Source organism: Thunnus albacares, chromosome 2 (genome assembly GCF_914725855.1).
Source record: "Thunnus albacares chromosome 2, fThuAlb1.1, whole genome shotgun sequence".
Lineage (NCBI taxonomy): Eukaryota > Metazoa > Chordata > Actinopteri > Scombriformes > Scombridae > Thunnus > Thunnus albacares.
The window spans coordinates 213,465-237,009 of NC_058107.1; the positions used below are offsets into that span (position 1 = coordinate 213,465).

Below are 23,545 nucleotides of genomic sequence, written 5' to 3' on the forward strand. Positions count from 1 at the left end.
ACAGATACTGATTTGCTTCCATCCTCGTTCTATCTGAGTCGGCTACACAATCTTTTATTGTTGGTGCAGGATGTGAAGACAAGAATTTCAATTATTTTTATCCATTGGTCTGTGAAGCATAAAAACAAATTAGTTTAGTGTCATACATCATATAACTTCTGTCAATTCAGAATTCTACAGAGAGCCTGCAGTTTACAGGTTTTTGTTTAATCACAATGCAGATTTTTATAGTTAATCACTGACGTTGACTGTATTTCTGTATCAAACTCTCTGAATCAGTTTCCTTGAACACCTTGTGCCTTCCAGCCTCCACACTTCATTTAAAGCAGAGTTTTATATGCCAGTTCTAAGCTGACAGGAAAGCTCAGGCTCACCAGAACAATATCCTCAATGAATGAATATATAAATCACTTATATAGTTAATGTCAGCTAAAAAATGCTAAAAAGTAGAAGTTGACTACTGGAAGCACTACAGCCTCACTGTAATCCCACACAGAGCATCACAGACACACTCTATAGTCCTCTACTGGAATAAAATGGGCAAAGAACAGAGCGATGTTTCTTTTTTAAGCACTGAGGCCATAATTTACTGCATCAAATTCTCAAAGCGCAGAAAATCATGCAATTCACATTTTTGACACTCCAGTATTCTTCCTCTTACTTCACAGCTCTCATATTTATTGCACTGCAGGCTATTGCTTTCATTCAGGCTTGTTCTTAAGTTAATGCCAAGTGTTCCCAGAACCTCATGTACCTCTTGTGAGACCCTTTTGTGTTTCGCCATCTTCACGAGGGCTCACTTGAGAAAAGAGATAGAAATCTTACATGTGAATGCTGTGATTAAACATCAGTTTAGCCCCCCCCCCCCCCCCCCGTCTGTCCAACACTTTGGTCCAGAGACAGATGTCTTGACAAATTTTGGCCAGATTGCTTTATAATTTTTGTCTTTTTGTCTCCTTTTGATTTTGCACACAGGATTTAAAACCCTTTTTGCTGATTCAAGCAGGAAAATGAACAAAATCGAATCAAAAATAGAAATATGTGTTGCCCGGTGCACCATGTTGGGGATTGTGTTGTAGATGTGAAGAACTTGCTGGTGGATGCATCCCATCCTCCTGTAATGTTCCTCAAATGTCTGCTTTTCCCCTTATGTCACTGTCCTTCCCAGGTCAACAGTTCCCCTTTGACTTCAGCAATGTAGTAACCATAAAACCTTATCTCCCCCAACGATAATTCAATTATAAATGGTGTCCACTGTTCAGCCATGGCAGCTCTGCTCCTCCTGCACAAGGACACTGCTTTTCTCTTGGGAGAAGCTTCGATCCACTCTGGACTGTCCTCTCCATCACAACTGTCAAGAGCACCATGGTGGAGACTGAACGGCTTGTAAGGAAAAGCCAAAGAGAGTAAATGACTCCAGCTTCTAGCACACACAGGTCACATATTCCTCCTCATTTCGCTCCATTTCCAGCTGCATCACAGATGTACTTCACAGCTCTAGTTCTAAATCATGGCATGACCAGGTCACAATAACCTCGACTTCTATGCTATCCCTGTACCATGAGACTTTGTTGATTACTTGTAATTGTATAAAATAGAATATAAACCTTCTCAGCACATCTCTTCATCTGTTTTTAGCCACCATGACTCTATGGATGGTGATGTCGGCCTGTCAGTTGCTTCACCACTTTGGTCCAAACTGAAATATCTCAAAAACTATTGGATAGATTGCCAATAAATTTTTATACAGACATTCTTGGTCCCCAGAAGATTAATTCTACTGACTGTAGTGATCCCCTGGCTCCTAACACCTCCACCAGGTTGACATTTGTGGTTCAGAGTGGAATGTCGTGACAACTGGTCAATGGATTGCCATGAAATTTGTTGCAGATATTCATGATGCCCAGAAGAAGAATCCTAAAAACTCTGGAGCCACCCTGACTTTCCATCTCATCCTCTACATCTACACTGCAAGATGATTAGCAATCCTAATCAGTTTGGTGATCACCTGACTTTCTATACAGTACAGTAGTAGCATTTGTGATTCTAAGTGAAAGGTCTAGAATACCATTCTTGTCCTCATCAGGATGAATTGTAATAACTTTGATGATCCCTCAACTTTCCATCTAGCGCCATCATCAGGTCAAATGTGTCCAGTAATTTGGGTAATGACCAAATATCTGCTGAACTAAAGACAATTCCACCAGCGTCAACTGTATAATTTGTTTAGTGCTAATTAGCAAATATTAGCATGCTAACATGCAAAACTTCAGTTGGTGAATGTGGTAAATGTTGTGCCTGCTAATCATCAGTATGTTAACAAAGCCGTTAGTATGATTGTGGACTTTTGGTGGCAAATTGTTGTTTGAGCTGTTGTTCAATCCAAAGTATTCTGCCTAAACATTTCCAGTAAGCCCTGATTTTTACAGAGCCAGTGCTGAGCGAGACTTCCTGTCCAGTAAATTTGCTGTTCATGATACAATTGTTGCTCCCCAGCTAATAAGTAAAGAGGTCAAACTTATTAAAGGAGTTCAGACCTTTTAAAGGGCCAAGGCTCTTTTACTGAGAGACATGACAAACTGGACCAAACTGGGGGTGCAACAACCTTCCCAGATTTAAAGGAATAGTCCCACAAATAATGATCTGTAACCCCACAAATTAGTGTTTTTACACAATGGTGAATGGATTGAACAACAAGATATCATCATGTTTATTAATGAGCTTTAGAGGTGCTGGTAGACGGATTTCATTGCTTCTGGAACCAGAACCAGGTTAGCAGTTTCCCAGCATTTCAGTCTTTGTGCCGAGCTATGCTAACTGGCTGCTGGCTCCAGCAACATATTGTATGGACAGTTATGAGAGTGGTATCGATTTTCTCATCTAACTCATGGCAAGAAAACGAATAAGTGCATTTCCCAAAATGGCAAACTCTTCCTGTTATTGCAAGATGTTACGGGATGAACAGTTTTACCCCTTTTGTCCCTAAATGAGACAGCAACTAGTTAAAATAAACTTTTCTTACAGAATGACTGACAACATAGAAAACAGCTATTCCTAATGTTTTTAAAGAAAAGTGGCTTCATTCATTGGGGACTAACTGGAACCACTATAGGAGACATTCTGTTCATTTTAGACATCTTAGAGATATAAATATAATAAAATGATCACTCACTGCTTATAATATTTCTTTTAAAATAAGTTTAAGGCCCACATACTTATTTTTTTCTTTTCTGACCATCTGCTGATGTCACACTTGAATCAGGCGATGTATTTGTTGACCCCTCTCATCTTTAATTAAGCCATACACGATGTCCTCTCTGAATCAATATAACTCTTACGATACGTTTTCATCTGCTGTATGTATGAACTGCAAACACATACATATTTTCAACAAGGTCAGTGTGACTGGTTTCAATTAAACTGTGTCAGTCTTGGACTTATGCAGTTTGTCAGTGCAGGAAATAGGATGTTGAATTGATTCTCAGAGTCGTAGTTATTACTGCTCAGTGTAATTTGGTTTCAATCAGTTAAACTGAGATATCAAAACTGGTGTGAAATTAAAAATGGTTCAAAAATGTTTTAACGCACATCGCAGTCACAAATAACATTACAATTAAGAGGTTAAAATTAACACTGACAAATAATCTAAAATGTGGTTTGAAGTATAACTCCTCCATTTATAATGACATGAAATGGACTTTTGCAGACGCTGTGCTAACCAACATATATAATAATATTCAGTGGTTCAACATGGGTTCAATCAACACAAAGCATTTTCTTACATACACACACACTGAAAATACAATAATATTGATAAAAAGCAGGTATATCAAGCGCTTTGTTGGTGTTAAGTTATCATTAAAATCTGCCAGTCATTCTTAATTGGTTTGCTAGATCCAATCAGCAGAAAAACAAGTTGGTCTCAGGAGATGCAAACGAGGCTGATTATGATGAAAAGTTGTTTACTTCACCTCTCCTGATGATATAATCCAGCCCAATCAGGAAGCACCACGGTTGCTGGAATTGAAAGCCGTGTTGTTCCTTCTGTCATCAGATATTGAAACTATTCTTCTAGACCAGACTATGAGAATACACCAGACAGTCATATGCACTGTTCATTTAGTATCAGCATTCCTTCATGACCTGAACACAACACAACAGTTTGTTTAGTTATCTTCTTCCTCTGTTCCACTGTGGGCTCCTTCTAACCACCAACTGTTGTGATGGAAAGGGGCATTGTATGAGTGCGTATGAGTGAATACAATAACATCAGAGAGGTGATATTGTTTCACAGTAAAAGGGGCAGAATACTGCAGGAGCAGCAAAAAGGCAACGTATGACAGAAACATCTTTGTGGTTATAAGTCAAAATGAGCTTTAAAATGGGTGTCAGTCACTCAACTGTGCATTTCATCACTGAGAAACATCAGGCTGTAAATTGTACACTTTGTATTTATATGAACCTCACTCTCACCTTGCCTAACATCACTGAATCATGAGGTAATGTACGGAGTGCTTAGGTCAGAAATGGGAAGTAGTTTTAAAAGCACTGGTCATCAGGAAGCTGTATGTGTATAGTTCACAGAGTCGTAACAAGCTCACACCAAAACCATCATTAATTCTTCAATTCATAAAGACGTGAAGTTGAATTTGAAGAAGAACAAATATTTATAGATGCTGGTACAACTAAGATCGAACTCTCACTGGTAGAAGGGCGTTCACGCAGGAGACAGCCAGTGTTGAATCTTATGGACATTCAGAGAAGAAATGCTGTATTTGACCTGTGAGATTCCTGCACCCTCTGACGACTGACAGAGCTCATTGCTTCACTACTTATTTAAGTATCTATTCTCTTTGAGTTGTCAGTTGACATTAGCTTTCAACTGAACAATGTAGAGGTAGAGTATTTCATAATACATTCTGTCCACCTCTATATTGGCCACTGAAGGAAAGGCTGTGGTTGAAGGCTTCATCGCTGCTCTATGTGTGTGAACAAGCTGCTGTATTCAGACTGGCAGCACCTGTGCTGTTTACAGTATATTATTATTACATATTATCAAATTGAAATTAATAGAGGACAAATCTAATATTGGTATCAGCAACAGGAGGAAAACAGGAATAATTGCTGCTGTCATGTTGCCTCAAAGGAATGTCAGTGACAGGAAGTAGATCAGTCTTATTGTACACACACATATCCACAAAAACAACGGACCAAAGCAGTTTTATTTGTACATAAAAATGCATGTGCAAACTCACACCCATTTTATTATTTTTACTGATGTATGCAACTAATGCTGTTATAGTGCAATGTATAGTCAGGGGAGCTGAGAAAGTACAGAAGCCTTGTCTGAGGAGTGTAACCCCATATTAGAGTCTTTACAGAGGACTTTACATTCACAGTTATTCTGAGGAACATACTGAAGCTTCCCCTTAAACAGCCTGAATAAAGACTTCATATTCTCCTGATTGCAGTACCAGGAGTCCAGCGACCAAAGTGACGGCTGCAGGCAGAACGGTTGAAGTGAGGTGGAGTTGGAGAGCACAAGAAGCAGTGGAGGTCAGCTGAAGCACAGGACGCTAGTGGGGACGGTGACAACAGTGAGACTCTGGAAGGGCAAAGCAAGTTCCCAAAACAAGGCTCAGGGAAAGGACAGATGCCGTTTAGTTCAGGAGGAGGTAGATATCAGGCAGATATCAATGCATCACCAGGATGATCACCAGGTTTTATTAAGTGTGTCTTTATTTAATATGTCTCTCATTGGAGCAACGATTCCTTTATTCCAGGACAATTTTGTTATTTGCACATCTGTGAACCCGTCAACATCTAAATGATGTGTTGTCTTAATGCAAATCCTGTGTTATTATTTGCACAATTGCACATGCATATGCATATAGTCTCACTACTACTACATACTATGGACATTTGCACATTCCTGGTTATGTTTTATGTATTCTAATCTCTTGATCTTAATGTTTTAAAATGATCATATTTTACAAATTTTATATAGTAAATTTCTATTTCTGTTTTATATTATTTATGATTACTTGACTTGTATATTTTTACTTGTATTTTTCTCTTTTGTATATATTTTGATTGTTATGCACCACAACACCAAAGCAAATTCCTTGAATGTGCAAATCTACTTCAGCCTGTTTCAATAAACCTGTTTCTGATTCTGATTTTCTCTCACAGGAGACAATTAAACTTCACCTTCTTCCTGCAGCAGCAGGGAGCGTGGACCAGGTGAGAGAGTGTGCTGAAGCAGAAGGTCACTTGACAGTTGACAGGCAGAGCCCCACCTCATCAAATTCAATGATCTAGTCTGTGTGTGACATGCTGCAGAGTCCATCCAACCTGAATGCACGATGCAAGCTCAGTCACAGTCCGAGGTGTCCACAGGTCTACTCACTAAAACAACAAACTGGCAGCTGCGTGTGGACCTGGATGTGTCCGGGTACCAGGAGCTGTTAGAGAAGTGTCAGAAGCAGGGATGGAGATCTTGCTTCATACCTACAAAGGTGGGATGTCGAGGTTTTGTTGGCTGCTCACTCTGCTGATCGTTCACACTGCTGGGCATCAAAGAGGAGCATCATGAAGTCCACACTGCAGGCTGCTGATAGAGCCTCCAGATGGCCAGGGAGCATTTTTATAACACTGTACTGTAGTATATACTGTGTAATGTGTATATAATGACAATTATTGATGCTGAATAAATGAATAAAGATGTAGTAATAATATTCAGTACATCAGCAGTACCTGTCCTGTGGTCTGTTAAATATTCAACTGACTATGTGTCATTCTGGGCTGGAAATTGTTCCTCTCAACTGCAATTTTTTTGGCACTTTCCACAATTGCAGCCAGCTACTCCCATCTCATCTCATCACAGGTGAGGAAAAGTCATTTCACAGAAGCTCCTGCTACGACAGAAAGAAGTCATTAACAGAGGCACAATCTAGAATTGGTTTTATGCAACTAATCACTGTATTTAAGCCGTCTGTAATGGGAATAAAATAATACACTATGTCAAATTAAGGGAATATACCATCCTTGTATAGAACTACATATACTGTATGTATATTAACAAAGTTAAACAATTACAAATGAAGTAAAAATTGTATACATCCCAAAATGTGCGTGTGTGCATGTGTGCGTGCATGTGTGTGTGTGTGTGTGTGTGTGTGTGTGTGTGCGTGCATGTGTGCGTGCATGTGTGTGTGTGCGTGCGTGCGTATGTGTGTGTGCGTGCATGTGTGCGTGCATGTGTGTGTGCGTGCGTATGTGTGTGTGCGTGCATGTGTGTGTGCGTGCGTGCGTATGTGTGTGTGGTTGGGAGTGTGTGTGTGTGTGTGTGTGTGTGTGTGTGTGTGTGTGTGCATGTGTGCGTGTGTGTGTGTGTGTGTGTGTGTGTGTGCGTGCATGCATGCATATGTGTGTGTGGTTGGGGGTGTGTAATGAAGGCTGGCAGAGGAAGTGCAGGATTCAGATGACTTAACAGAAGAAATGAGCTGCGTTTCTGAATATAAACTCAATTCTGTCCATGCAGACTGTCTCCCAGCCCGGCCAATGATCCTGAGGGATTTGAGGGACATGAAAACATTTCTGAATTCCAAATGTTATTTCTGACCTTTAGACTGATTGGCTTTCAGTGGCTCGGCCTAAATGTTTTCGCTAACTCCCACTGAAATTTTTAACTCAATTATTTGTGAAAGATGTGACACTCTGATTGTTTACATTGACGAAGTGCTGACACCTTAATGACCCTCAGATTCTGCACGGGGGTGACAGATTTAATTCCCTCAACAAAGATCAATAAATATGCTGAAGGCTTTGGAGAGACAAGGTTTGGCTGTGTGGATCTTACTGAGCAAAGCTTGATCATTTATTCTTGTTCATGGTCATGGGGTAACTGGATGCTATCCCAGCAGGCGCTATGTAGTAATTTGACAACATATTTTCTTGATCCTTGTAGAGAAATTGTCTTTTTGATTGCTCTTCTCCACTATGAGGTCAGAGGTCAGGGTCAGCTACAGTACAGCCTTATGTTGCTCAAGGAGACATAACTCATTTTCACAGAGAAGGAGGGTATAACTGGCTGAAAGACTCAAATAATTGATTAAATGTAACCTGATGACGGATGTGACTCACAGCATATGAGGTTGCATAGCACCTGAAATGTGAAACAATGCACAATAGCTCTGTCCAGGACTGGGATTATACAGGCTGATTCTAATTGTTTTATTCTAATTAAATAAAAACACAAATCATATTCTAAAGATGTCAATCTCAGCAGAATAAACACTTCTGCTGATAATAACACATGGCCAGCTTTGCAACCTTGTAAACCTATTAATGAATGCATCAGAAGTGTCATAAGCCAAGTATATCCAACAAGTGGTGGCAACAACTGATGCAACATGGGGCAAGAGCTGGGATTAGCCGAGTTAATGCATTACAGGTCCTCTGAGTAACTTATTTATTTACTTCTACTTTTAAAAGCATGTTTTTCTTTCTTTCTTAAGTATATTTTGAGTTGAGTTCAGTTCATGTGAAAAAATGTATTGTTAGTATTAGTCTTGTTATATTACTTTTAACAAGCCACCAGGTGAAGATCCTCTCTGTCCGTCCCTGTTCTGCCTCCACAGACTGATCAAGCACTTTTGAGCTTCATGTAACAATACAGGCTTCTTTGAATAATTAATTAATTAATCATTAAATAATTAATCTTGATACAAATAACTGTAACGAGCATGATATTTGAAAAGAAACACAAAATAATTTTACAATTGTTGTAGCTAAGTCCAATAAAGTGAAGAGGTTTTGTGCACTGCCCCTTTAAGAATGTAGTCAAAACAAAGCGTGCACTAGCCGGCCGCACGGAAGTGGTTTTGTTTCGGTGGCTCCTCACAATACTGTGTGAGAAATGAGAGTTATTATATATTTAAAATTCAGTTAGCTCTCGTAAACGCGTTTCTCCATTTAACCGAGAATATTTTATTTATCATTAAAATTATTTTGATATTGCCTGAACTAAGCGGAGGATAGCTAGCTAGCTTGTTAGCTAGCTTGACTAACGCCAGCAGCCATGCCGCCCTACTCTGAACTGAGGAAAACCAACCACTTCTACTACTTCATCAAATTCACCTTAAATATCTACTCAATGCTCTTTTCGGTAAGTGCCTGATACATGTGTTTCCATCAGCATTTAATGTGCGTTAATAAGTTCGTCTGAGCTGTGTCTGCTAATTGTACTGAACCACCCAAAAAAGCATCAGTGAGACATTTCTCCAAACTTCATTCAAAACATTTGCGTTTAAACGTATCATCTGGTCCAGGCATGTACATAGTTTTTAGAACATAACTTCAGGTATATTGCGAATCTGCACATATTACTGTATAATTCGGCATATACCAATAAAAACAACCACGACTCGTTGGATTACAGTTTCAATTTTAAAACCTGATGTGTCTCAAATCTCAGCGACCTCCCACCGAAACAGCGTTACAGTGAGACTGAGTGTTTATTGATATTAATTGCTCTCCGATGGATAGTAGACATTCCGCATCTGCCATAAGACTATAGCTTAATTATTTGAAGTGTGAAACTATGTTCATTTATTGTCGGATAATGCAATATTAAGTTACTATATTTGTAAGTGGGATTTGGTTGGGAATTCTCTGGACACTAACGTTAGCTAGCTAATGAATGGTTAGCTTACTAAGCAGCTATCACCATTTCAGACACCATGCAGCCTATTTACACTTTTAATTTGTGATAAACACAAGGTTTGTGGGCAGTCTAGAATTAAAACAACACACTGGTACTATTTTCTTTACGTGTGGTACCGTAACAATACAAAACGCTCACTGGATAACAAACAGCACGGTGGTGCAGGGCGTTGGATCCAGTTAAAGGGATGATAATGTGGGTAAACAGTTTTGCCGACAGAAAATAAGAGAAGGCTGAAAGGCGCTTTTGTTAGTTAGTTTCTCACTCAACCAATTCAGGTCAATTTACTGAATTAAATCAATCACATACCTACAGTATATTAAATATTTTTAATTCATACAGTAATCTCTTTCATGCCTGCCTACCTGGAACCTTATCCTACATGTATGTTGTCAGATATTTTATCTGATGAGCACACAGTGAAAGTTTTCTTGTACAGAGAGAATATTATTCGACACTCCATTTTAAAAAAAAAAAAAGGCTGGCCCTGGCAATGTTCACAAAAGTCTGGTTAATTTGACATAAAGATGAGTCAGCAAACAGGTCTTTATTTCAGTAAAGTTTAACTGCTCACCACTGCTCACCACTGCCTCACCACTGCCTCGCTGCTGAGACTTTAGACTCCAGCAAGTTCAATTTTATCCAAATAAGAAAAAGTGTGTAAAGACCATTTGAATAGGATATACGAGCCAGGTGAGGCACATATTTGAGAAAGGGTGACATTGAGCATATATTACTCTGTTTTACACTGACTAGTCCAGACATGTTAATGAAGTTGGTTTAGTTTGGTTTGTTTTTGCCACCAGACAGTTAAATAAACGGTTGGGCTTAATACTGGGAGAGTAAGTGAATTTCTTCCCAGGCCATTAAGAAGTAAAGATGAGTCATCCTGAGCCTTCATCACCCCACTTACATACCCCCCCCCCCCCCCCCCGTGTTTTGTCTCGCTTCACGCTACCCTCCATCTCACCCATCATGCACCACTTCCATCACTAGAAACAGTGTGAGGATAATGTTCAATTTGCACGAGCACCAATCTGTCTGACTGTCTGTGTTTGTCAGATATATAAACCCTGAAGCACATTATTGAATATGACTCCAAAACATCAGTAGTTTGATTCCATTAGACACTCCAGAGTGTCTTTCATATGATGCTGTCTCTCCTCCTGCTGCTGTGATGTAGGACAGTGTGTCTCAGATAACAGTGTCAACGTCATTCAAGCTTTCTTTACTGTTGTTTAATGTCATTTAACTTCTGACAGAAATAAAGCTGCAGGTGTCAAGTGAGACTGCTTTACCTTATCCAGCTTTATATATGTAATAGATCTGGTTCATTGATTTTGTTTAGTTACAATAAGTAGCTACATTTTGATCATATATACATATATTTCTAAAGCCATGTTTACTGTAACGCAGGCTTCTGCTGGTGTCCTTGTGTCTCACCAGTGGACTGTGATGACTGGTACGTGCAGTCCACAGTTTTGTCTTTTTATTTCCAGACAATATGGGATCCATTTCTATAAAGTCTGTTCCTCATTCTTATCTTCATTACTGCAGCAGTGAAGGTAAGAAGGCTGACATTGAAAGTGGGAACCAAGCCAAACGTATCTGCTGGTGTTTTATGGAGGTTGTGAAGCAGATGAAACTTCTCTTAAGGCAGATCGCTTCAGTTTCAACTGAAAATCAATATCAGGGAGGCAAACACTGCACTTCCTTTAGTTGAATGTAAACAGTTGTGCAACTGTGTTTGACTATTGACAGTTTGTGAGTGTCTGCGTGTCTGCAGAGTTATTAACGTAGAATAGTCTGTGAAGCAGTAATACAGCATCTGTTAGTGTACAGCGAGGCTGTGGACTGGCTGGATCCTGCTGTTGATCATGTTTGTGATGATGCTGTCATATAACACCAAAGCCACAATTTACCCCCATTTTTCAATTTTCGGTGCCTCTAATTATCCTTTCACATTTTGCAGCCTTCACCCAACAGGATGTGAGCGCTCAGACAGCTTCAGCACACGAGGAACAAAAACACCTTTAATAAACTGTAGAAAATACTTTTTAAGAGTTTTTGTTTTATTCAACAGAGAAATACAAGAGCTGAATGTCCTTGGAGTTACTAACAGCATGAGTTTTACCCACAGAGTGACTGAAAGACTTATTTCAGTCATGTGATGTGAATCAGTGCTTGAATTAGACAGGAAACAGTATTAACAGTAAAATCAGGTCATTAGTAGTGCAGACCCCAAACATCTGAAGATAAAAAAGAGCATTTCCTGCCATGTAGGACATGTGTAACAGTCACATGTGACTGATTGATTTGATGAAAGAATGATGTTTACATTTCAGGTTAGATTGAAACTCAGATGACAGCAGGTCAGAAACGAGTCAAACAGAAACCAAAAGTCATCAAAGCAGACGCAGCAACATAGACATCCAGACGTCAAGTGGCAACTTAAATCACATTTGCAGCAGCGAATCCTGTTTTTAATTTTACATTTCAGTCAAAGTGACAGAACAACAACACTGTCATTACTGCCACCATCTGTTGTTGGCCTGTTCCAGTCAGCTGTTTATCACGTCTGAATCTCTTGACATGAAAGAACAAAGGACATAATTCCAGTAAGTGGATGTTGAGAGGCAACAAAACCACTTAAAGTCATTTCTTTAGTCTGGATTTCAATGATAGTATAAATAATGTCTCAGAGTATATAATAATATAAATCAAACACTGAACCTTTTCATTTTGATTTATGAAAATGAGTTTTGTCAATTTAAAATAAAAGCTTCAATGTCAAACGGTTGTTTGTCTGCTGCAGGTGACAGCTGAGAAGCATCTTACATTTATTGTTATTGTTTATTTTCCCAGAATATTTTCATGAGATTGAAAACTTTTCTCCAACAGAGTTCTCACTAACATGACATCATTAACAAGGATGGAGAAACAGTCACATTAAAAACATCCTTTTCTTAACAACTGCATTTCAGTCTTTTTTATTGAAGGTTACCACTGTTAGTGACTTCAGATGCTGCCTTCACACAAACTCTACATCCCAGAAGCCCTCTGTGACAATCAACATATAGTTCAGAAAACGTTTTCATGTCCTGAACCATGTCTCCCCCCTCAGCTGATGGGTCTCTGTGTGCTGTGCGTGGGGGTTTATGCGGAGGTGGAGAGGCAGAAGAATCGCACCCTGGAGGGTCTCTTCCTGGCTCCCGCTGTGGTGCTCATCCTGCTGGGCCTGGTGATGTTCACCGTGTCCGTGGTGGGCATGGTGGGATCCCTCAGGGACAACAAGACCCTGCTGCACATGGTGAGGAGCCAGTGTGTGTTAGTGCGTGTTTCAAACTTTCTTACACGTGAAATCTTTGTGTGTGTGTTGTTATGTAAAACATTTTGGATTGTAAAATGAGTTACATCCAGGGATACCCACATACTATAAATATATATATGTGTATATGTGTGTGTATATGTGTATATATATGTGTATATGTGTGTATATATGTGTGTGTGTATATGTGTGTATATGTGTATATATGTGTATGTGTGTGTGTATATGTGTGTGTATATGTGTGTATATGTGTGTATATATGTGTATATATGTGTGTGTGTATGTATATGTGTATATATATGTGTATATATGTGTGTATATGTATATTTATATGTGTGTATATACGTGTGTATGTGTGTGTATGTATATGTGTACATGTGTGTGTATGTATATGTGTATATGTGTGTGTATGTGTGTGTATGTATATGTGTGTATATGTGTGTGTGTATATGTGTGTATGTGTGTGTATGTATATGTGTATATATGTGTGTATATGTATATGTGTGTATGTGTGTGTATATATGTGTGTATATGTGTGTGTGTATATGTGTGTATGTGTGTGTATGTATATGTGTATATATGTGTGTATATGTATATGTGTATATGTGTGTATGTGTGTGTGTGTATATATGTGTGTATATGTATATGTGTGTATGTGTGTGTATGTATATGTGTATATATGTGTGTATCTGTATGTAAATATAGACACAGAAAAACGTGTTAAAAGTTTGTTCAGCAGCTCATAAAACATTTAAATCATTGATCACTGAGGATGCATTGTATCTTGCACAGTTGTTGGTTTTAATGGAGAAAGAGCTCAGTGGGAGCAGCCATATATTATTGTGGTTGCTATGCAACTATCTAATTAGCTGTAGCTAAATAACTTGAATTTGAAGAGGGGTTTAAAAGTTAGCATTAGCTTTAAAAAGGCAGTTGGTGATGTCTCTGCTTATGCTTTGATGAAGAGGAGGATGAGGAAGTCATGATGTTTATGCTGCACTGATGATGATGACGTCTTCCTCCCTCCACAGTTCCTCTGTGTTCTCTGTGTGTTGCTGCTTCTCCAGGCGGTCGCCCTCACTACGGCCCTCATCTTTGAAAAGAAGGTAAAGGTTTTGTTTTTTTTAGGGGGGGGGGGGGGGGCACAGTCAGCTCACCTCTTCATCGTACTCTCTGACTGTCATCACTCTCCTCTGTGCTGCTGCTTTTCCAGACATCTGCCTTGTTTCAGAGCAGCATACGAGAAGGAATTAAACACTACTATGATGACCTGGACTTCAAAAACATCTTGGATTACGTGCAACAAAAGGTAGAACAATGTATTACTATGGGTCTATTTAAAACAGATTATTTATTTATATTTTTTGATATTATTGCAGCATAATAATTCTGAATGGATTCAAAGATGTTTTATGTTAATAACGTATTGTTGGTGGAGTTTCAGTGCGACGGCAGAGCAGCACCAACACGTCGATAAAGATATTTAACCAGTGATGCTGATCAGTAAATGATCATTTTATTTTCATTCTCATACAAGCAGATAATTGTGAATGCAGTTAACTTCTGTTTGTCAGACAGTTACATTCATCCAGACCAGTTATGTGTCAGGTTGTAGACCAGTTATGTGTCAGGTTGTAGACCAGTTATGTGTCAGGTTGCAGACCAGTTATGTGTCAGGTTGCAGACCAGTTATGTGTCAGGTTGCAGACCAGTTATGTGTCAGGTTGTAGACCAGTTATGTGTCTGGTTGTAGACCAGTTATGTGTCTGGTTGTAGACCAGTTATGTGTCAGGTTGTAGACCAGTTATGTGTCAGGTTGTAGACCAGTATGTGTCAGGTTGTAGACCAGTATGTGTCAGGTTGTAGACCAGTTATGTGTCAGGTTGTAGACCAGTTATGTGTCTGGTTGCAGACCAGTTATGTGTCTGCTTGTAGACCAGTTATGTGTCAGGTTGTAGACCAGTTATGTGTCAGGTTGCAGACCAGTTATGTGTCAGGTTGCAGACCAGTTATGTGTCAGGTTGCAGACCAGTTATGTGTCTGGTTGTAGACCAGTTATGTGTCAGGTTGTAGACCAGTTATGTGTCTGGTTGTAGACCAGTTATGTGTCTGGTTGTAGACCAGTTATGTGTCTGGTTGCAGACCAGTTATGTGTCTGGTTGCAGACCAGTTATGTGTCTGGTTGTAGACCAGTTATGTGTCTGGTTGCAGACCAGTTATGTGTCTGGTTGTAGACCAGTGGACTTTTCTGTTTACTGAACCAAGAATTTATTTTAAATTGAGAATTCTGAATCCAGTCTTGACGTTCAGAGATTCCTGTCGGTGTGAAGTTATTAGTGTGAGAGATGCTCGTTGTTCATTATTCAGAACATTACAAGTTATTGTTCTTCTAGGTTTTTAATAATCATCTGTGTTAGTTGATTATTGGAGGGACTGTGGGAAAACTTCATCTGCCTTATTAAACATGTGGTGTTTATTCCTCTCTGCATGTTGAAACACAGTCTGACGTAACAAAACTCATCATTTAACAAAACCCACACATTGTAATGTCATAACATAAACACACTGTAGAGTTTATTATTCTGCTACACTTACAGGACTCTACATGTCTTTATAGTATAGTATAGTAGTATAGTATACTATACATGTATAGTATAGTATACATGTGGCTTCTCTAAAGGACACAACTCTCTCGGCCCTCCTGTTGTAAATCTCCAGGTGTTTTTCGAACAGTATAAAGATGATGTTGCAGGTGTTTCCATTAGAAACCTTCACTGGTTTGCTTCCAGCTGGAGACGCATCTCTCTCTCTCTCCCTTGTTTCCTGTCTGTCTCTTCACTTCAAAAAACAATGAACGAAGTTGGTTTCTAGGAAATATTTCATCAGAGCAGTAGAATGACATCAGTGTTTGGTCTGACTGGTCTGATTATTGGACTTGAAAACAGATGATGAGTATTTAACCTTCGACCATGAGCTCAGAAAATCATCTCTTGTTCTTTAACTGCCAGTTTCCCAGTTTGGAGCCTTTTTATAAAGGGAGAGAGGGCAATAAATCACTAGAGAGGGCAATAAATCCTGCTTCCTGCCATGTGCCTATTTGTTCTTCCTCCTCTTGTAAAAACATCTTATCTGCACAGTCAGTAGGACAGCATGCAGCTGAGACAGGAAAGGTCTCAGTACCTTTTAAATCAGAACCTTTTAATTGATTGTCAGAAATTCTTTACGTGTGCTGCACATGTTGTCTGTAGCAAACATCAACTCTGGTTTTCTGGAGGAATTGAATGTACAGGAAGGTAATTTGTCTGTGTCGGGGGGGTCGGGGGGGTCATTTAAACTCATCTCGTCTTTATTGTTTTGTTCTGTAGTTCTCATGTTGTGGAGGGGATGAGTATAAGGACTGGGGAGTCAACCAGTACCATTTCTGCAATGGAACTGGTCCACTAGCCTGCGGGGTTCCATATACCTGCTGTGTTCGCCGCAAGGTGAGTGCCAGTAACACACACACACACACACACACACACACACACACACACACACACACACACACACACACACACTCACTCATACACACTCACACACACTCACACACACTCACACACACACACTCACACACACACACACACACACACACACACACACACACACACACACACACACACTCATAGTACAAGCAAGCTGTCACATAAACTCTGTATGTAGTATTCATTAAGAATCAAGGTCATTCAAATATTTTTTAAAACAAGATTGTCTTTTTGTAGTAAACAATAATTATGACATCATGTAGCAGAGGTTCATATTTATTTGTAATGCTACTGATCATGTTTAGAGTTTATTGTGTCTCCTTCCTGCTTGTTGAATGTTTTCATCATTGAGAGACTCTGTAAACTATTGTAAACTATTTCACAGCAGGAAACTCAAGTGTTACTAATAACATGAGCAGGTGTTGGTGTCCCAGTGAGCCTGCATGTATAATACAAAGACCCTGAACCACGATTCATGTTATTAATAACACCTGTGTATGTCTGTTGTATTTTAACAAATGGTTGCGTAACAGACTGCAGTTTCTTAAACAACCATCAGCCTCCAGGTCGAGGTTAGAAAACACAGCGAGACTCTAGAATAACTAACTTTAACCCTCATCAGTAAACTCAGCGGTTCCCTCCCAGCCCCCCCGCCTGCCTCTGGTCTGACTGAGTGACAGTGGTAGAAAAATGATGCTTAAAGGGTCAGACAGCCTGTATGAAGCAGAGCAGTCATCCAACACACCAACTAGACTGAAACAAACAGCTGTAATATATCATAAACATTTATACATGTTGGTTCTCTTGGAAGGTCATTATCAGAGCTAGTGTTGACAACAGGTGATCAGGTTGGCCATACTCTTTCCTGATCACATGTTATCAATACTAGCTGATGAACTTGCAGCTGACCCTGCTGATAGAAAGTATAAACCCAAAGACCCTCCCTGAGTCAGTGAACTCGCCTGCTTTATGCACCAGTATGTATTATCTACACAACAGAGACAGAAGACAGCTCCTCGTCCCGCTAACAGGAGACGTGTTGTGATTCAAAGGTAAACGTCCTTCGGGAGATTTCTCTCTAAATGAAGCGTTGGTCCCTGGAGACCCCCCCCGGCCTCCATATGTCTGGTATCACTCCTGTCCCTCGCCTCACAGCACTGATACCGTCTCTGGGAGCAGCAGAGCTCTGCTGGAGAAATTAATGACAGAGTCACCAATACTCTCTCTATCTCTCCAAGAGATGGAGGAGTTGATTAGAGAGGCTGAACGTTGGTTTCTGCTGTTATCAGTTCATACCTGTCAGGGCAGCAGTCATTCTGCAAACACTTAAGTTCACGCTCCGGTTGTCCGGGGACAGGTACACCCCCCCCCTGTGTTGTGTCTGGTCACCTTGGCTCAGTCTAACTCTCTGAATCTGTCCACAGGTGGGAGAAGTCATCAACACTCTGTGTGGTTATAAGACTCTGGATCAACAGGTAAGAGGAGAGACTGCTCACGGCAGACAGATTGAATCCGTCGCTGTGCGTGTTGACTGATTAAATCAGATTAAATTTAGAAAATGTCAACATGTTGGACGCTGTGATTGGAAGATGCCTGCTGTCACTAACTTACTGTTTTTGTTATAATAAGTTCTTATTTTTGTTATAAGTGTGAGCAATATGGATAAACTCATCTGTCACTGTGTTTTATATCATAATATAGCAAATGTTCATTTCTAGATAAAGTAACCAGATGTGAATGTTTCTGATGATTCATTATAAAACTGTCTCATATTAAACTACTGAGGTGGAAAATGATGAGAAAACAAAATCCAGACAGTAATGACAGTTCTGTATATTAATCACCACAAAGATACTCAGTATGAAGTTTCAATTATAAATGAGTAACACTGTTTAACATTTTTCATCCATATAGTAAATAGTTTATAACAATATATTGTAATTATTATAGACGCCTCCTGTGGACAAACACAGATCATTAATGTTAATTAATACAGTAAAACACAGTAGTAATAATATTCAATGTTTTTACAGGAAACGTTATAATTAAGTCCTGAACATAATAAAAACTTATATCTGCTTATAACTTTATTATAGTGTGTTAAAAACCATTAATTAAATGTTTCTATATTGTTTATAAATGTTACAGTAAAGTTGTTACAGTTCAACATTAAATATTTGTTATAAATGAAAGGCAGCGTGTGGACGTTTGACCGCTAACGTCGTTCCGCCAGTTAGACGCCGGTCAGCTGATCGACAGTAACGCAGCAGTAACGTGCAGATGGAGGGAGACTGTTAGCTCGCTCGCTAACATCAACATAAACTATACAGGAGTCAAAATATGTTTTAAAATCTGCTTTGCAGATGTTTGATGAAGAAGGAAATGCTTTCAACACGTCAGATACATTAAACCATTTGTTATTATTTGTTTGTTTGTTTGTTTGTTCTAAAACAGGTTTCTACATTTTTATCTAAGAACTATTAAAGGACACGTTCACTATTTTTAAAGTGTGTCTGAAAACAACAGTCAGGTGTCAAATGAAGACTGAACGAGGTTTCACCTGCTGTGATCCGGTTCATACTGGTTTCACCTGCTGTGATCCGGTTCATACTGGTTTTACCTGCTGTGATCCGGTTCATACTGGTTTACCTGCTGTGATCCGGTTCATACTGGTTTCACCTGCTGTGATCCGGTTCATACTGGTTTTACCTGCTGTGATCCGGTTCATACTGGTTTTACCTGCTGTGATCCGGTTCATACTGGTTTCACCTGCTGTGATCCGGTTCATACTGGTTTACCTGCTGTGATCCGGTTCATACTGGTTTTACCTGCTGTGATCCGGTTCATACTGGTTTTACCTGCTGTGATCCGGTTCATACTGGTTTACCTGCTGTGATCCGGTTCATACCGGTTTCACCTGCTGTGATCCGGTTCATACCGGTTTACCTGCTGTGATCCGGTTCATACCGGTTTACCTGCTGTGATCCGGTTCATACTGGATCCAAACCTAAAGGCTGCTATGAACAGAATGATGACAGCGAGATGTTTTAAGTCCTTTAAGAATGAAACAGTAACATCAAAACACTTAATGTGTGTATTTTCATGAGTCACACAGTCAGTATGTCTATTTGACAGCATCATATCTTGTAGGATATGTTTATAATTGATCTAGAGCTTCATACAGGCTCTTCTTATTATCACAGTTGAAGCTCTTTGTCATCTCCACAGTGTTTGCATTAGACTGTCTGTGAACTCATTACTGACTCAGACACACAGTTCAGAGTTTCACTGGTTCAACTTTCTGTTCAGTTTGAGTTTAAAATGTAAACTTTGCTCTTGTTGTCGTCCTCTGGTCTGTGTATCAGCGTGAAACCCTGCATGAGCTGATCCATGTACGAGGCTGCATCCATGCAGTCAACCTGTGGATGAGTGACAACATTGGAATAACCATCGCACTCTGCTGTGCCATCGGGCTGCCACAGGTAATTTAAAACTCCAGGCACCAATTTACTGAGCTGAACTATGTTTAAACTCTTTCTGAAAGCTCATTCACATTTCTAATTTTCATCCTAAAGATCGAGCTCTGCCACTTAATACAAAGAATGAGTTTTCTAAAACTTGCTTCAGTGGTTCAGTTGTCGACAGTTTCATTAGCTCTGAATTTGTCTCCTACACATTAAAACGTCTCAAACTCTTCCTGCATACATTTAGACTTGTGACAGCTGCCCTCACAGACACCTAATTATAATAATGACTTTTCTAAAACAGCTGCATCCGTCGCATCGCTTCTCTCCAGAACTGCTGCTCCACAATAAATTCATACGAGCTGCAAGAAAAACAGCTATTCTTACAGTTAATAGTGCTCACGCACCACTGTTTCTGGGGAGAAACACTCAAGGTTTGACCTTTTACCTAATTAAAACGTCGTTAACAGACCTGAGTCGTGGTTTGTGTGTCGGCATGTTGGACAGTTTCTGATCTTCAGTTACTGTTGTGATCAAAATATAACTTTGATGTGGTTTTTCCACAGTGCAGCGTCAGACTGGGAGAGTGTATTTCATTGGCTGTTAGGATGGTGGGCGGAGTTAGAGGAGGCGGGGTCAGAGGAGGCGGGGTCATAGGAGGCGGGGTCAGAGGAGGCGGAGTTAGAGGGGGTGGAGTTAGAGGAGGAGGAGTTCGAGGGGGTGGGGTTAGAGGAGGCGGGGTTAGAGGAGGCGGGGTTAGAGGGGCGGAGTTGGAGGAGGCGGAGTTAGAGGGGGTGGGGTTAGAGGAGGCGGAGTTAGAGGGGGTGGGGTTATAGGAGGCGGGGTTAGATAAGGCGGGGTTAGAGGGGCGGAGTTGGAGGAGGCGGAGTTAGAGGGGGTGGGGTTAGAGGGGGTGGGGTTAGAGGAGGCGGGGTTAGAGGGGCGGAGTTGGAGGAGGCGGAGTTAGAGGGGGTGGGGTTAGAGGAGGCGGAGCGCTGACATAAAAAGATGAAAACATTAACCATGGGGGGGGGTGTTAATTAGAAAAGGTTTGGGCTTGTTAATGTTTAGTGAGATAACAGAAGCAATTTAAGATTTTAGACAATAATGAATCATTCAACAATCAATTGATTAATAATCATCAGCTACATCTCTAGTGAGGTCTGTGACTCCTCCTGACTTCATCACCCTGACAGTCTGTATGAACACGTCTTCCTGTGTCCCTGCAGCTGCTGGGCATCATCCTGAGCTGCGTCTTCTGGAACCTGCTGGTGGACATGAGCGAGTCCGCCGACATGGTCGACTTCAAGCTGAAGAAAGCCGAGTTTGCGTACAGCGACCTGGACCTGGCCGGCGCCGGTTGGTGCATGTGCCTGCCGAGGGACGGCGGCTACCTGCCCGTTCCCGCCTCCGAGCCCGAACTCGACCCCATCGACGTCCATCTGGAGAAGCTGAAGAAGCAGCAGCCTCGCACGCACGCTCAGCTCCGAGAACTGCAGCAGTCCAGATCGGCCACCGGGCTGGACGAGGTGGACGTCGGCCGCAAGCAGAAAAGGGAACACTGAGAGTCTTTCTGCCCTTTCTTGCCTTTTGGGTTTTTGCCTTTTTTTGGGTCATTGTAATCATTACATTTGTTGGAGTTGTGTTGCACTATGTGATGGTTGAACCTCTCAGCTGAAGGGATCAGAGCTACTTTGGCACTTTGTTGGTGAATTTGTTTACACAAAAATGTGAAGGGAACAACCTGCAACATTGGCTTTTTAAAACAAATGTTTCTTTTGTCTTGTTTGTGACGGTTGATATTCGAGGATTTTTGCCATTTTATCACATTGAATTTAATTTTTTTAGCCTTTGAAACTGAGCGATGTCTCATGTGCTAAAGCTTACCTCAGGCTGTTGTGGAAACAGCCCCGTAGTCAGAGGACAGTTACTATTTGGTGTATAAATTAATGGTAGCTTGAAAAGTTTTTCAGTGTCTGAGAAATAGGAATAGCCAAGTATGTCTTGCGTGTAGCGTCTGTGACGGATGTGTACAGTTTGTGTATTTTATTTCTTGATTGATATGATTTGAATTTGATTTTGTGCAATCAGTGTACATTGTAAGACTGATAGTTGTGGAATAACATGGGATGCATGTTTTGTACTGTATATGAAGTAAGTTATAAAAAAAAACAAAAACAGAACTCAGTTTACATGTTCGGCTCTCATAAGGGGGGCTTCAGTCTATTCCATTTGTAAATGAAACTTTTTATTCCTTCCATCTTTTAAAGGAATGATTAAAGGGATTAATCCAGACTACAAATCCAGTGAAAAGCTATTCTATGAGGATTTTTTGTATCTGAGTTATGCACTGTTTTGAGCTTCCCCCTAGCTCCTGCCTTGTATCAGCACTACTGTTCTTGTCAATAAAGCTGAATTTGTCTACTGATTTGTTTGTCTGGTTGCTTTTTATTTGCTGCATATAAACATGATGAAGAACATCAACAACAGAAACAGACACAACCTGCCTCAGGAGAGTATTATTATTATCGCTTCATTCCTGCTAATAACACTGGAATCACTGAAAACAATGAAATAGTACATTTAATATATAACTATATATGGTATTTAATATCATTATATACTGTATTAAATAAATTAATGTAGAAGATTGTTTTAGCATCAAAGCATCAAATGTTCAAGCATGAAAAGAAAACTGCAGACAAACGCTGTGATATTTATTTACTTAAATAAAAGTACAGAAGTATTAAGAACTGGTTCAGTCCTGAGCAGAAGTTATCAATTAACATCATTCAAAGTTGAGTAAACAGCAGAAACTGAAATCAGTGTTTATTGTGAGCAGCAGCAGTTTCCTCGCTTCTCCTGCCGTCAGTGTTTCAGCTTCTCGGTACGTCGGTTGTTCCTGCATCTCAGAGAAGTTTCCACACTTCTTCTGTTGATTTCTGCTGATGTTTGATGATCCCAGACTGACTCCATGACGTTGAGATCGGGGCTCTGTGGGTAGATAGTTCTATATGAGTCTGGCTGGATGTTCCTGATACTGCATGATGGATATGAATGTAAACACAACTAGTGACTGTAGCACTTGAAAATGGACAAAATATTTAAAGAAATATTGGTTGACAAGGTTGCAAATTGTAGGATGGTTTTGGGTTTTTTAAGTGCACCTGCAATTTATTTATTTGTTTTTATAAAGGCTGATCTCTCTTCCCCTGTTTCTCTCTCTCTGGTTGAGAGACACCAGCTACATTAAGAAGAACATGAATGAACAGCTCTCTCTCCTCCTGCAGGTCATCTCTCCTTCACTTCTCACCTCTCTTCCTCCCTCACATCATGATCAACAGACAGCAGGTGGAATAATTATGGGAAGGAGATGAATTGCGTCAACTAAAAAGGAAAAAGCACTGAATGTCCTGAGTGTGGGATGATGATGGTAATATGGACGTGAATGTTGTTGTCACAATCAGCAAAGGAACAGGCTCAGTTGTTTGGAGGCTTTGTATCA

General features: G+C 40.1%; 1 protein-coding gene across 1 annotated transcript; it reads left to right on the plus strand.

Moving 5' to 3' along the window:
* Positions 1–8,849: 8,849 nt before the first annotated feature.
* Positions 8,850–22,468, plus strand: zgc:110329 (uncharacterized protein LOC550500 homolog). Its single transcript, XM_044361778.1, has 8 exons — positions 8,850–9,169; positions 12,852–13,037; positions 14,087–14,161; positions 14,269–14,364; positions 16,421–16,537; positions 18,001–18,051; positions 19,942–20,058; positions 21,270–22,468. The coding sequence occupies exons 1-8, from the start codon at positions 9,083–9,085 to the stop codon at positions 21,603–21,605; spliced, it is 1,065 nt and encodes a 354-aa protein (XP_044217713.1). The 5' UTR covers positions 8,850–9,082; the 3' UTR covers positions 21,606–22,468.
* The last annotated feature ends 1,077 nt before the right edge of the window (positions 22,469–23,545 follow it).

Bases quoted from the DNA above. Each gene is read 5' to 3' on its own strand.
- zgc:110329 (XM_044361778.1), top strand. From the start codon at position 9,083: ATGCCGCCCTACTCTGAACTGAGGAAAACCAACCACTTCTACTACTTC. The intron at 13,038-14,086 runs GTGAGGAGCCAG...CTCCCTCCACAG, and splicing joins ACAAGACCCTGCTGCACATG to TTCCTCTGTGTTCTCTGTGT. The intron at 20,059-21,269 runs GTAATTTAAAAC...GTGTCCCTGCAG, and splicing joins GTGCCATCGGGCTGCCACAG to CTGCTGGGCATCATCCTGAG.